The sequence below is a fragment of the Thamnophis elegans genome, chromosome 5, assembly GCF_009769535.1.
Source record: "Thamnophis elegans isolate rThaEle1 chromosome 5, rThaEle1.pri, whole genome shotgun sequence".
NCBI lineage: Eukaryota > Metazoa > Chordata > Lepidosauria > Squamata > Colubridae > Thamnophis > Thamnophis elegans.
This window is the reverse complement of record NC_045545.1, coordinates 96,355,604-96,369,974: the sequence shown is the minus strand read 5'-3', so window position 1 is coordinate 96,369,974 and position 14,371 is coordinate 96,355,604. Positions and strand designations below refer to the sequence as shown.

Genomic DNA, 14,371 nt, shown 5'->3' with positions numbered 1-14,371 from the left:
AACAGGGATCTTACCTGCAAGGTTGTCATAGCTCTCCACCGTCACTTCTGAAAAGCCTTTTTTTCTCAATTTGTCTCGGATAAATTTCACCTGGAAAAATCAAAGCTACCAGTATGTCAATTGTAACTTTGGAATATAAACCTGACACCAATTTTCATTATGATGGTTGAAATAGAAGTCTCCCAATACAATTGAAATAAGAGCACCAAGAAAATTTGCTTGGGCCTTTTTCCTCATGGATATCAACAAGGTTAAGAAATCCTTGAACAGAAACTTATAACTATTCAACAAGCATTCCAGAGAATAAAAATATTTTATTCCATGAAAACAGGCTGGAAGGAGTGACTTAAGCTTAATGAATCAATTGGAACTGGGATGGATTTCCATCGGTTTGATATTTGTAATTGAAAGAAAGTTTTAATATAAAACCATTTGAAAAATGTATTTTTATATATAATGCTTAAGCAATTCCTAAAGTTTGTAAAATATTATTGAAAGTGTATTTAAACATATCTATTTTAAGAGAAATTTAAAGAAAAAGATGTATTAGCCTAAAGAAAAATTAAAAAGCTTTAAAAAGGATGTATACAAGAGGAAAAATAATTATTCTATGAGAGTAACATGGAGGGAGTGATCAAACTTTAATGAATAAATTGGAGTTAGTTGGAATTTTATTGGTCTGAAAGTGAACTTTAAAGTATGTATGCTAAGAGAAAGTTTTTAAAAGATGTATTAGAATGTTTTAATTTAAAAAAATGTTTTTAAAGAAAAGCTTTATTTTTTAAAATGGATGGAAAAAAATTCCCCTTTCAGAAACTGAAAGAATATCATGATTTTTGTTAATATAAATAGTGATAGTTTGTAAAATTATTAAGTGCAAATAGAAGTACATATTATTTCAACAGCAAGGAACATAAAGCAGTAATGGTTAAATTGATTGTCCTCTTCAAAGAGGAGAATGAAAAAAATGGAACTGACTTTGGTTTTGCTGATTAGATAGATTTGTTGTTATAGAAATGGCTAGTTATATACTAATGCCAGGATGGCGAACCTATGGCACGCTTGCCACAGGTGGCATGCGGAGCCATTTGTCAGGGCACGTGAGGCGTTGCTGTCCAGCTGATTTCACCCTTTTTTAAAGCCATTTTCACCCTCCCCAGGCTCCAGAGGCTTCATAGGAGCCTGGGGAGGGCGAAAAGAGCCTCCCCGCTGAAGCCTCCGGAGTGCAAAAAACCAGCCCTATGGGCAAACAGGAAGTTCAGGAATGGACTTCCGGTTTGCTCGGAGGGTTGGTTTAAGCCCTCCCGAGGCTTCAGGGACCTTTTGGAGGCTTCCTTGAAGCCTCCGGAGGTCTAAAAAGAACCCTACGAGCAAACCGGAAGTGACTGTTTTCACCCTCCCCAGGCTCCTATAAAGTCCCTGGAGCCTGGGGAGGGCGAAAAAAGCATGGAAAATGGGGGGGGGGGAGAGCCCATCTCATGCGCCCACGCGCACTGGGGGGGTGTCATGCATTGCATTATGGGGGCGGCACACCCGTGCACGACACACACACCCCGCACGTGAGCCAAAAAAGGTTCACCATCACTGTACTAATGTATAAAAGTAAAAAGTTGAGGTTGTAATATTGTTACCTTATACTGTGCTAAAAAGAGTCGGAAGTCGTTTCTAGGCCACCACCACCACTAGTAGGCCAAACTGGCTGTCTTTAAACTTTTTAAAAGTTAGAATTTAGTCATAAGTTAGAATAGTTAGAAAAACACAGTTGGAAGGGACCTTGGAGGTCTTCTAGTCCAACTCCCTGCTCAGGCTGAAACCCTATATTAAAAGGAACTCAAGAAATTCCTGAAGGACAAGATTATCTTTGGCTATTTAAAGATTCCATGTGACCTCTGGGCCAGATGCAATATCTCCCCAAACTACCAGTTTGGGGGGAACATTAGCAGGAGAGAGAGTAGTTAGAAGAAAGGTTAGGCTCAATTGTGGTCACAAGTTTAAGACTACCTGTAATGGGCAATGTAAGAACAACACACACCCTGGACACCTCACCTGAATGCCATAAGAGACCACGCAGATGGACTTGAGGTTCTTCTGCCCCCATTCAACCGGCCATTTCTGATCCATTTCCTGTACTTTCTCAAATATCTGTTCAACCTCGGAGATGTTATACCAGCTCATGGATCTGTCCTTCTCAGCACTACTGGAGACGTGACAAAACATGAGGGGGTAGAATTCCGGGTGAGGAGGGACATTGCCTTTGGCGCGGATGGTATCTTCTCTGCCCACGTAGAAGTGCTTGGAGACAAACTCAATGATTCCTGCAGTAGACCGATAGTTCTCATTGAAGATGATCCTGCTCTTAGTGGCCACTTCATGCTTCTCCTTCTTGTAATGCTGGAAGAGGCGATTCAACAGGGTGTAGTCGGCGGACTGCTCATCCTTGTGCAGTGAGTAGAGCCTGGGAGTCTTCTGCATATGGTCCCCTGCCAGAATGATCATGGTTGTCTGGCTAGCCAGAGAGAGAGGAACTAGAGCTTCGCACTCCAACATCTGGGCAGCTTCATCAATCAAGATGTGGGTGAAATAGCCACAGGGCACTGCAAGATCTTGTGAGGCCATGCACGTGGTGAGGACAATCCGGTGGCGATCGATCTGCTCTTTAGTAGGGAGGCAAAACTCATTTCCGCTCGGAGAGAGACAGCAGTAGCGTAGGGTAATGGGGTCAGTTGATTTGACCGAACGGTAAATGGATTTCACCCTTAATGGAATAGCCTCAGGGTGCGACGAGATGGCATATGTGTGGAAGTACTCACGGATGTAGATATCAGCCGCGCTGGAAAAGAAAGGCACATTTCCAATTATATCCCCAAAATTCTTTGTTAAATAGACCCATGGATTCTTGGTTGTTTTTATTTCCCTCTAAGGAAGAAGGGGGATTTTTAACTCAAAATGAGTTAAAGGCAGCCCCACTTGTCCAACGGAACCCCCATCCTTTCTTTTCCTGAGTTGTATGCGCCACACCTGTGAAAATGGGGCAGGGCTTCAATCCTGGTTACCATCTTTTTTCACCCCCTTTCTTAATTAAGTGATACAGACATAACCCAATATGTCACGTGACAACACTGCTTGATGATGGCAATCCTAGCAGTCCTTGTTGCCATCATTATGCAAGGATCACATATCATTAAGCGAGGACCTCACATGATCACTTCCTCTGGTTTCCCGCAAGTAAAGACATTGGGGAAGCCGACCCAAGTCGTGGTCACATGACTTCCCTTCTCAATTGACATGCAAACAATCCAGCCAGCAGGCAAGAACTTCAAGTGGGTGTTACAAAGTATGAGATCCCCCTGAGAGCAACTTCTGATTTCCTGCTGGCTTTCCCATTGATTCTGCTTGTGGGAAGCCAGCAGGATTTCAAATGGTGATCACATGTCCACAGGGGCACTGTGACAGCCATAACATCCGAGGACCAGTTGTTAAGTTTCTCTCATTCAGAACTATCTTATTTTTGAAGAGTCACAGAACAAATGGATGTGACTTGAGGATCACTTATATTTCCTACCATACTGTGGTTTTAATTTTAATTACTTCCCAGGATTCTCTGTAATGGGGCAGCTAACAAACTCAATAAATAGATCTCCCCCTTATTATTGCTTGCCCAGAAAGACCATAGGGGAATGCCAACATTTTGAGGTTTAAAAATGGCAGACTACTTCTGCACAATATTACATTGATATTATATGGTGGCAATTACTAGAACAGTTTCTTGTGTATAGGTAGCATCAAATAATAGAATTGGAAGGAACCTTGGAGGTCTTCTAGTCCAATACCCTGTTCAAGCAGGAAAACCTATACTACTTCAGAAAAACCACTTCTTAAAAACTTCCAATGTTGTAGCACCCATAACTTCTGGAGGAAGCAATTCCACTGATTGATTATTCTTAGTGTCAGGAAATTCAGAAGTTCTAGGTTGCTTCTCTCCTTGATTAGTTTCCATCTGTTGATTTTTATCCAGTCCTCAGGTGCCTTGGAGAATAGTTGGACTCCCTCTTCTTTGTGGCAACCCCTGAGATATTGGAACACTGCTATCATATCTCCCCTGGTCCTTCTTTTAATTAAATTAGACATACCCAATTCCAGCAACCATTCTTCATGTTTTAGCCTCCAGTCCCCTAATCATCTTTGTTACTCTTCTGTACCCTTTCTAGAATCTCAACATCTTATTAAATGATCAAATGATCATTTAAATAATCATTTTTAAATGATCAAAACTTGTAATATTTTTGAACCATATTCTGGTTCTTGATTTCTTGCATCTAATACTAAAGTGAATTTAGCCTCCTGCACTTACTGTATTTTTCAGAGTATAAGACACACCTTTTTCCCCTCAAAAAAGAGGCTGAAAATCTGGGTGGGTCCTATACACTGAATACAGCATTTTTGGCTTCCTGAAACCCCACCCCTTTTACAAAAATGGCCATGCATAGCCTTATGGAGGCTTCCAGAGTGCTCCTGGGGGTTGGGGAGGGCAAAAATGAGCGAAAAACAGGCTGTTGTTTGCTCATTTTTGCCCCAGCCCTCAGGAGCACTCTATAAGCCTCCTAAAGGCTATCCATGCCCCTTTTTTTGACAAAAAAGGGCCATTTTTGGGAGGTCTGCAGAGTGCAAAAACTGTTTTTAAAAATTTGCCTCTTCAAAATCTTGGTGAGTCTTATACTCCGGTGTGTCTTACCAGTCCGAAAAATAAGGTATCTGGATCTGCTTCACATATTGTGCACACCCAGCTATCAATTTTAACAGTTGTCCCTAAAATAATCGTAACCCTGTGAAGACACCAAAATATGTATTTTTCTCCTTCAGCCAAAGGCTCATAAAACTTCAAACCAAGATTACCTATTGGTGTGGGTGCAGATAAGCACACGTGTCTTGGACTTCTTGATGATCTCCAGGGTAGTCTTGGCCAATGTGAAGGTCTTCCCAGTCCCAAATGGTCCGTAGATCAAAAGAGGTGGTGTTCTACAGAAACCAGTCACCTGACCAGTGATGAAGCTAAAAGCTTGCTTCTGCTTTGCATTCCCCCATGGCACCTGTGAAGTTCCACATGGGATGGAGCAGGCGGCCACATCTGGAAAGACCAGCTTCACATCCCATAAGTTGTCCACAGCCTGGTGCCATTGGCAGAATTGAAGCTGGTCCATTTGGATCTGGACTTCCATCTTGGCAAACGTGTCTGGTTGGAGGCCCAGTTCCCTGCAGCAACGTTGGGGAAGGAGAAGACAGATGCTCTTTTCAGTGAGGGCTTCTTTCTCGATGGAGACCTCATAAACCCGGTTGTTAGCAGGTGGATCTTGGGAGAGGAGGGCTGTGTTGACTGAGCGCTGGAGCAGGTACCCTTCGTCGGAGTCCATGGTCAACGAGTAAGGGGTCACGACCTGGGCGTAAAGGTGTTGTGGGGGAGCAAATTTCAGCCCCGATGGGAAGACTTCCACACTGTTTACGAAGAAGACCATCGCACGCAAGTTGAGCCTAGATCAGAAGAAGAAGATCAGACAGGGGAAGAGGAGCAGAAGAAACTGGGGGAAAGAGAAGACAAAACAACAGGAACAATGGGACTCTCTGCCTGTATCTCTTTCAGGGGTGGGTTCCTGCCAGTTCTAACCTCTTCTATAGAAGGGGTTCCACAAATCTACAGTGCCGTTTAGAACCGGTTCCAGCTCCCTCCCCCTTCCCATCCTCACATCATCAAGATGAAGAGCGAGAGGAGGAATTCTGGGAGTTGAAGTCCACAAGTCTTAAAGCTGTCAAGTTTGAACACCCCTGGGGGGGTGTTTCTAAAGGTTTTAGGGGTGCGAGAGTCTTGTAACTTGACAGCTTTAAGACTTGCGTGCTTCAAATGCCAGAGTTTCTGAGCCAACATTTTGGTTGCTAAGCAAGAGTGCTGTTAAGTGAGTTTCACATTTTACAAGTTGGCCACGCCCACCCAGTCACATGGCTGGCAAGCCACTCCCCACAAAGCAGGCCACACCTACAGAAGAGGTTCTACAAAAATTTGAAACCCACCACTGATCTCTTTGTAATGTCCTCACCCTCCAAGCTGAATTATTTTGGACTGCACCTGTAAAATGAGTGGGAATTCTAAGTCTTAGATGCTTCACTCTCTTCGGCCTGGTGCCATCCCTTCTGGAAATGTTTGAACATAGTTCCCATTATCCCCAGCCTACATGTCTGCAATATATTTTCGGGAGGCAGGGCAAGGGGAAGTCAATATAAACAATCAAGAGATAGAAGGAGGTTGTCAGCTCTCTCCAGCAATTCAAGAGAGCCAGTTTGTTCTAGTGGTGAAGGCACTGGACTAGAAACCAGGAGACAGTGAGTTCTAATCTCACCTTAAGTTCTAAGCCCGCCTTAGGCATGAAAGCTGGCTGATGATTTTGGGCTAATCATCAGGAGATGGTGAGTTCTAATCCCACCTTACACACAAAAGCTGGCTGGGTGACTTTGGACCAATCACCAGGAGACCCTGAGTTCTAATTCCACCTTAAGTGTGAAAACCAGCTGATGATTTGGGCCAATCACCAGGAGATGGTGGGTTCCCCACCTCGCAATTCTGGGACCCGTAGTCTTCACATCTTTAAGGAACTTTAAGCATTCACTTCTATTAGAGCTGTGGTGGCACAGTGGTTAGAATGCAGTAATGCAGGCTAACTCTGCCCACTGCCAGCAGTTTGATTCTCACCGGCTCAAGGTTGACTCAGCCTTACATCCTTCCTAGGTTGCTAAAATGAAGACCCAGATTGTTGGGGGCAACTGGCTGACTCTGTAAACGGCTTAGAGAAGCTGCAAAGCACTGTGAGATGGTATATAAGTTTAAGTGCTATGGCTATTTTACAAATATCTCCCTTTATTGCTATTGATATTGTAGGAACTTGGTTCTTCCTCCGTGGGATAAAAACAGGGGATTTCTTTCGGTTGGGTGAAGACTATGAAGTCTTGCTTGGGTTGAGGTCCACTTACTTGGAGATCAAGAGCTGCTGAGCTTCTTCTTCTCGGAAGAGGAAGTTGTGCATTTCTTCGCAGTAGTTGACACGGGTGATGGGCTTGCCCCTCGCCCCTCGCTGGAAGTCCATCGAGAGGGAGGCGGCCTTGTACTTAGCCAGCAGTTCCACGTCCTTGTTCACGCGAGCCACGCTGGGCACCACTATGCGGTTCCCACTGTGCCAGCGCCCACTGGGCACAAAGCAGCTGGAGGACTCGGTGGCCGGATCCACCCGCCATGATGCTTCCTTCTGACCCACCCGGGCGTGAAGCTTTTGAACCAAGACAGGCCGGCTGCCAAAATCAAAGACCAGCCACTGCTCGTAGACCCCGAAGGTGTGACTCTGCAAGCGGACTTTCACCTCAATGGCTGGTGGAGACGCCCGCACGGTTTTGAAGCTGTCTCCAGAAGCGTAAGTGAGAAGCTCAGCCCTTCCTGGCACAGCTAAGGAGAAGTTGGCTCCTGGGATTTTCTTTAATAGGGCTACGTGGATCAGCGGCATCTGAAATGGGAAAGGGGGAAATGCAGGTAAATGAGAACAAGGGGAAATGGATCCTCGGTGTCAGAGGTCAACTTGAAAATGGAAATGGAAGAACGGTTAGATAAACTTTTTACTCAGCTCTGGGAAGGAATAGGAGGTGAGAAAGAAACTCAAGATAACCCCACCTTGTTTCCCCTTGGTATAAGAGGGGGTGAAGGGAAACTGCAGAGGTTTGAGGGAGGAGGAAAGAATGGCACACAGGGTCTCCTGCTTGAGCAGGTGGTTGGACTAGAAGACCTCCAAGGTTTCTTCCAAATCTCCAAAGGTAGGTGGGTTTTCCTGCTGTCTTTTCCTCCCTTCCCTCTCTCATTCCTTTCCATCTCTTTGCTTCCTCCCTTCCTCCCTCCCTCCCTCCCCTCTTATTTCTTCTTTCCATCTTTCCTTCTCCCTTCATCCCTCTTTTCTTCTTTCCATCTTCCATTCGTCCTCTCTCCATCCCGCCCCCTGTTCCTTCTATCCATCCCTTTCTTTCCATCCTCCATTTCTTCTGCTGTCTCATTCTTTCTTTCCATCTCTTTCCTTTCTCCCTTCCACCCTCTCTCCCTCCCTCAATGCTAGTTTGTGACTAACCACTGTGCACACCCCAGCCAACCACTGTGCATTCAGCAAATCATGGATTTACAATACAATACAATAGCAGAGTTGGAAAGGACCTTGGAGGTCTTCTAGTCCAACCCCCTGCCTAGGCAGGAAACCCCTATACCATTTCAGACAAATGGCTGTCCAACATCTTCTTAAAGACTACCAGTGTTGGGGCATTCACAACTTCTGGAGGCAACTTCTGTTCCACTGATTAATTGTTCTAAAGGTCAGGAAATTTCTCCTCCGTTCTAAGTTGTTTCTCTCTTTGATTAGTTTCCACCCATTGCTTCTTGTTCTACCCTCAGGTGCCTTGGAAAATAGTTTGGCTCCCACTTCTTGATGGCAACCCCTGAGATATTTGTCAGCACTCATCATGCAGCTATGCATGTGTCCAGCAAAGACATTAGCCAGGCTCCCTATTGCAGACAATGTAGCTGGGCAGAGTCCAGGAGCCCCATCACGGGAGAAACAGGTCCCTTCTCTACAGGTTTATGGGGCATTTCGCCTTTCCAGCTCACCTGGGAATGGATGGTGAAGACCCACTCATACTGCAATTTCTTTTTCTCTGACTGGATCCGGAGTGGCTGCTTGCAAGTGACCCTCACGCCATCCACGGCCTCCGAAATCTGATGGGGAAAGCCACAAGGTGAGAAAACAAGGCAGGAGAATCAAGGAAGGGATCATCCCAAAGATGCTTTCTCAAAAGGCAACTGAATTTTCTGGTTTTTCTATGAAGATGTTTTGCTTCTCAGCCAAGAAGCATCTTCTGCTCTGACTGGCTGGTGGGGAATGGAAGGATTTATAATCCTTGAAGATGGCTGTTCATTTGCATCCTTTTAGCTAGCTGTTGAGGCCACTTGAAGGTTTATCTGTGTCCTCAGTCACCTGGATGGTGCCAATGGGTGTGGAGCCACCTTGGAACAGTTTTTTTAAAATGTTTTATTTATTTCATTTATTTATAATACTTTTCATCCCCATCAAACAGTGTGTGAACTGGGTACTATTATTTGAGCATTTTATTTTTTGTTATTATATTCATTACAATAAGGGGTGGACTTCAGTTCCCAGCATTCCCAGCAATTGGGAGTTGAAGTCCACCTATCTTCAAGTTTCCAAGTCACAAAAACTTTAGTCTAGGCCTAGGGGATTCTTAAGCAAGCAGTTGTCTAGAGAAAAGATCTTTGCCCTAAGATATTGACTGAACCCCCAGAGACAAGAGCAGCATACCTGAATGTTCAACTCCACAAGCAAGGTAAGCCTGCAACTTTTAGCCCATGTGTTTGAGCTGCACAAAAGCAAAATATCTAGAGGATTCCCTCTCTTACCACAAATACAAGTTTCCCTGCCACAAACCACACGCATATCAGCTTAGAATCCCCAAATTACAATTAAGACTTCGTTGTGGCTCGATTGGTACTCGGCAATAAGTCGATCCTGGTAAGCTAAGAGGCCGTCCTGCTTGGCCGTCTTCTTCTTTCTCTGGGCAATTTTCGCCCGCTGGATCCACTCTTCCAATTCCTGGACCGAATGCGCCCTGGCACAATCCTCCCCATATTCACAAATGTCTGGTCTGAAGCATAGAGGGAGAAAAAAAAAGAGACAAAAATCGATCAGTGATAAAGGCTTGGAGGTACATTTAAGGAGACCAATAAATCTGTACCTCATGAAAGAGAATATTTGCAGATCAGGGTTGAAATGAGGGGTCCTTGGTGCTCTCTGAGCTTGCTTGTTTTCTTGTAGACATTTCATTACCCAACTAGGTAACGCCATCAGTACTCATAAGGAGTGCTGTTTGCTGTCAATACGCTTCAAGGCGCTAGTCGTCACTTATAAAGCCCTTCATGGTATTGGACCTGGGTACTTGAGAGACCGCCTGCTGCCAATTACCTCCAATAGACCGATCAGATCCCACAAATTAGGCCTCCTCCGAATTCCATCCGCCGGCCAGTGTCGTCTGGCAACTACTCGGAGGAGAGCCTTCTCTGTGGCTGCTCCGACCCTCTGGAACGAACTCCCCGTGGAGATTCGAACCCTCACCACCCTCCAGGCCTTCCGCAAAGCCCTTAAAACCGGGCTGTTCCGACAGGCCTGGGGCTAAAGAATTGTTGCCCCCGTCTCGAATGGTATGACTGTCGTGTGTTTTAAATTATATATTGTTTTGTGTCGTTTTAATTTTTTGTTTGTATCCCCCTTCCCTGGTTTGAGTTGTGAGCCGCCCTGAGTTCCCTTCAGGGGAAAAGGGCGGCATATAAATAAAATAAACATTCAACATTCAACATTCAATTTATCATCAGTGCTAGAAGTGGGTGGGAGAGGAGGAGGAGGACTGTGGGGTCCTTGTACTCTCTGAGCTTGGTTGTTTTCTTATAGACATTTCATTACCCAAATAGGTAACGCCATCAGTGCTTGTAAGGAGTGGGGTTTACTGTCAGTTTATATTCTGGTGCCTTGCCTGTCTGTGTGTGTGGGAGCAGTATTAGAGATTATTTGCTTGGGCTGTTTGCTGAGGGCTCTTGGGCAGTTTCTTGATTGGGGTGTTGTAACACGGCTGTTAAGTCAATCTGGCTTTCCCATTGATTTTTCTTGTCCAAGGGTGATCACATGACATGGCAACGGTCATAAAAATGAGCCAGTTGTCAAGCATCTGAATTTTGATCAAATGTCCACAGGTATGAAAGTCGTACGTGTGAAAAATGGTCCTAAGTCACTTTTTTTCAGTGCTGTTGTAACTTCAAACAGTCACTCAATGAATGGTTGTTAAGTTGAGGACTACTTGTAAAGTTAACAACAGGTGCAGACATCAGCTTCCCCTTTAGACAAAGCCAAAACCTGAACCGGGAGGCCCTCACAACAGTCACTCATGCCCTTGTGACCTCTAGACTGGACTACTACAACGTGCTCTACATGGGGCAGCCCTTGAAGAGCATTCGAAGACTTCAGCTTGTCCAGAATGCAGCCGCGCGAGCGATCGTGGGTGCACCTCGGTTCACCCACATAACACCTATCCTCCGCGAGCTGCACTGGCTGCCTATTGGTCTCCGGATACGCTTCAAGGCGCTAGTCGTCACTTATAAAGCCCTTCATGGTATTGGACCTGGGTACTTGAGAGACCGCCTCCTGCCAATTACCTCCAATAGACCGATTAGATCCCACAGATTAGGCCTCCTCCGAATTCCATCCGCCGGCCAATGCCGACTGGCGACTACCCGGAGGAGAGCCTTCTCTGTGGCTGCTCCGACCCTCTGGAACGAGCTCCCCGTGGAGATTCGAACCCTCACCACCCTCCAGGCCTTCCGCAAAGCCTTTAAAACCTGGCTGTTCCGACAGGCCTGGGGCTAAAGAGCTTTTGCCCCCCTCCTCGAATGGTATGGCTGTTGTGTGCTTTTAAATTGTGTATTGTTATGTTCGTCTTTTTTATCCCCTGTCTGTATCCCCTTCCCTGACTTGAATTGTGAGCCGCCCTGAGTCCCCTTCGGGGAAAAGGGCGGCACATAAATGTAATAAATCGAATCCAATCCAAATCCAAAAAGGACCAGGAGCAAACTCCAAATGCCACCCATAATCCTGAACCCAACGCCTGGTTCTCCAAAGCAAAAACTCTCTTGAACTGTCTCGCTTACCGGCTGCAAAGAGCAAAGTTCTTTGGATCGTACGGAGGGGCGCGATAACTCCACTCGGTCAGCATGTCGGTGGTGATCAGCTGCGTGTGCTCCACGGACGAGCAGTGGTTCTCGAAGCTCTGCTGGGAATCACACGTCACCAGGCAAACCCGGCAGTAGAATTGATATTGCGGCGCGGCGTCCGGCGAGCTTGCCGTCTCCTCCGCTGCCGGGCGCAGCAGGTTGGCACGATCCAGACCGCATCTTTGCTCTGCCTTCCAGATGGCCAGCTCTACATCGCTGTGGGCGAAACTGCAGGACTGAGAGTTATTCCAGCAGGACCTGCCGGCTGAGACGGACGGACAGTACGAAAAGTGCCTCCTGCTTGTCGGACAGGGCCGAATTTCGGTATATTGCTCTTTTTTCTTACCGTCGGCAATCACATGAACCAAAAGGAAGCCCCAGTGACTCTTGCACTGAGCAGAGCCCTTGGGTGAAATCCGCTGGGGACGGCTATAAAAACAAGGTCCGCAGATTTCCTGGAAATAACCCCCAAACTCACTGAGGATTTCTTCTGGGTTGCTAAGATCATGGGGTTTAGTCTGGGCGCTGGGCGTGACGCCCGACTGGGCCTGTTTCAACAGCCACTTCAATTTGTGCCTTTCCAAGTTGTATTTCCTCTCGAATGTCCACACAATCACCTCCTCTCGGCTCCAGGCAAAGGTGCAGGAGTTGCGGTGTCTGGTGCAGCCCAAACCAGGAACGTAATACCGGCAGATGTCGTAGAAAGCCGGTCTGGGGAAGGAGGGCCTCCTGTCCACTTTGCGCCACTGGATGCCGCTCGCCCCCTTGCACCTGGCCAGCAAGATCTCCGTCCTGCAGTGGTGGTCCACATCTTTCAGCCGGTAGGTGCTCTCATTCTCTCGGTGGCTGCACTTGGAGCAGGCGAGGTGGAGGGACACCTGGCTCTGCAGCCCAGAAACCATCCCGTTCAGGTGTGGCATTTTGTCAGCCGAGGACACAAATGGAGGTGCGGCTGCAGACACTCAGCGAGAGGGCGTTGGAGTCCTCCAGCCTGCAGAAATAAGAACAATTAGAGAGTCAGGGGATATCTGTGGAGATTGCCTATTTTTCCTCTGTTGTGTATTGCAATGTCGCAGATTGTCTACCCATGCCGAAACAACCAGGGTTTTTTTGCCTGTGCCATCACTCTGCTAAACACCTGATTCCCACAGCGCTTCTTATATTTAAGGACGTTTACCCGTGTATTATGGCTGTGTTACAATTATCCTTCTCATCTTTCCTCTTATGTACTCCTATTGGTGTCTTATGATCATATCATAAGGAGCCGAGGTGGCGCAGTGGTTAAATGCAGCACGGCAGGATAGTTCAGCTAACTGCAGTTCTGCAGTTCGGCTGTTCAAATCTCACTGGCTCAGGGTTGACTCAGCCTTCCATCCTTCCGAGGTGGGTGAAATGAGGACCCAGACTGTGGGGGCAATATGCTGACTCTGTAAACCGCTTAGAGAGGGCTGAAAGCCCTATGAAGCGGTATATAAGTCTAACTGCTATTGCTATTGCTAGTATCAGGATCTGCCCATTGTTTAACCCATAGGTGCATTTGAAACATTGAAAATGTGTCATGAATGCTACAGGCGTTCCTGGGGTACATGACTTGTCCCTTCACAAAGGAACGTCTATGGTGATACCTTAAAACAAAGAAAGTGAGCTTATATGGGACATGGAGACCCCCCAACTGAGAATATTCCATGCTAAAAGGAAGAGAGGCAGGAGACCCCGAAGTTACTAACAGAACAGAAAATTTTTAGCTCAGGGTTGAATTGTGCAGTCCTTGGTGCTCTCTGTTTTCTTCTTTCAGAGAGTTACCATCATTCGTAGGAGGAGGAGGAAGAGGAGGAAGACTGTGGGCTCCTTGGTGATCTCTGAGGTCCATTGATTTCTTGCAGAAGTTTCATGAACCAACTAAGTAACTTCATCAGTTGCATAAGGAAGTGGAGTTTGTGGAGAGGAGGAGGAGGGGCTTAGCTGGTTTCTTGCAGACATTTCACAACCCAACTGGGTAACCTCATCAGTGCTGGTTGGGTCATGAAATGCCTGCAAGAAAACAACTAGGGGTTAGGGTTTAGGGTTTATTCAATTTGTAGGCTGCCCTATTCCCGAGAGACTCAGGGAAGCTGAGCTTGGAGAGAACCAAGGATTCCAACCCAAAGTTACAAGCACACCAACCCTTGAAAAGGCATTATCATCATGTTATCCTTGGTCTGTATTAGGTGTTCCACTGGGCGTCTTATTTAGTGTACTCTAAGCATTTTGTTTATTTATTGTGGTAAATTACTATATTTTTCGGAGTATAAGATGCACCGGAGTATAAGACTCACCAGGGTTTCAAAGAGGCAAATTTTTAAAAAAGTTGTGCTCTGCAAACCTCCCATAAATGGCCTGTTCTTTTTGCAAAAACGAGCCCGTTGTTTTTTTTTTCAAAAAAGGGCATGAATAGCCTTGAGAAGGCTTATAGAGTGCTCCTGGGGGCTGGGGGAGGTAAAATTGAGCAAAAACCGGTGAGTTTCTCGCTCATTTCTGCCCTTGCCAACC

The 14,371-nt window shown here is 46.1% G+C and overlaps 1 protein-coding gene across 1 annotated transcript in view; it reads right to left on the bottom strand.

Annotated features, from left to right (window-relative positions):
• The window catches only part of HELZ2 (helicase with zinc finger 2), a 60,299-nt gene that overhangs the window by 27,919 nt on the left and 18,009 nt on the right, over positions 1-14,371 (bottom strand). Inside the window, exons 2-8 of the mRNA XM_032217428.1 lie at positions 11,780-12,833; positions 9,546-9,729; positions 8,678-8,785; positions 7,015-7,538; positions 4,894-5,526; positions 2,047-2,830; positions 15-90 (exon numbers count right to left, since the gene is read on the bottom strand). Coding sequence (XP_032073319.1) covers positions 15-90; positions 2,047-2,830; positions 4,894-5,526; positions 7,015-7,538; positions 8,678-8,785; positions 9,546-9,729; positions 11,780-12,762 — 3,292 coding nt within the window. The 5' untranslated portion in view covers positions 12,763-12,833. The remainder of the gene's footprint in view (positions 1-14; positions 91-2,046; positions 2,831-4,893; positions 5,527-7,014; positions 7,539-8,677; positions 8,786-9,545; positions 9,730-11,779; positions 12,834-14,371) is intronic.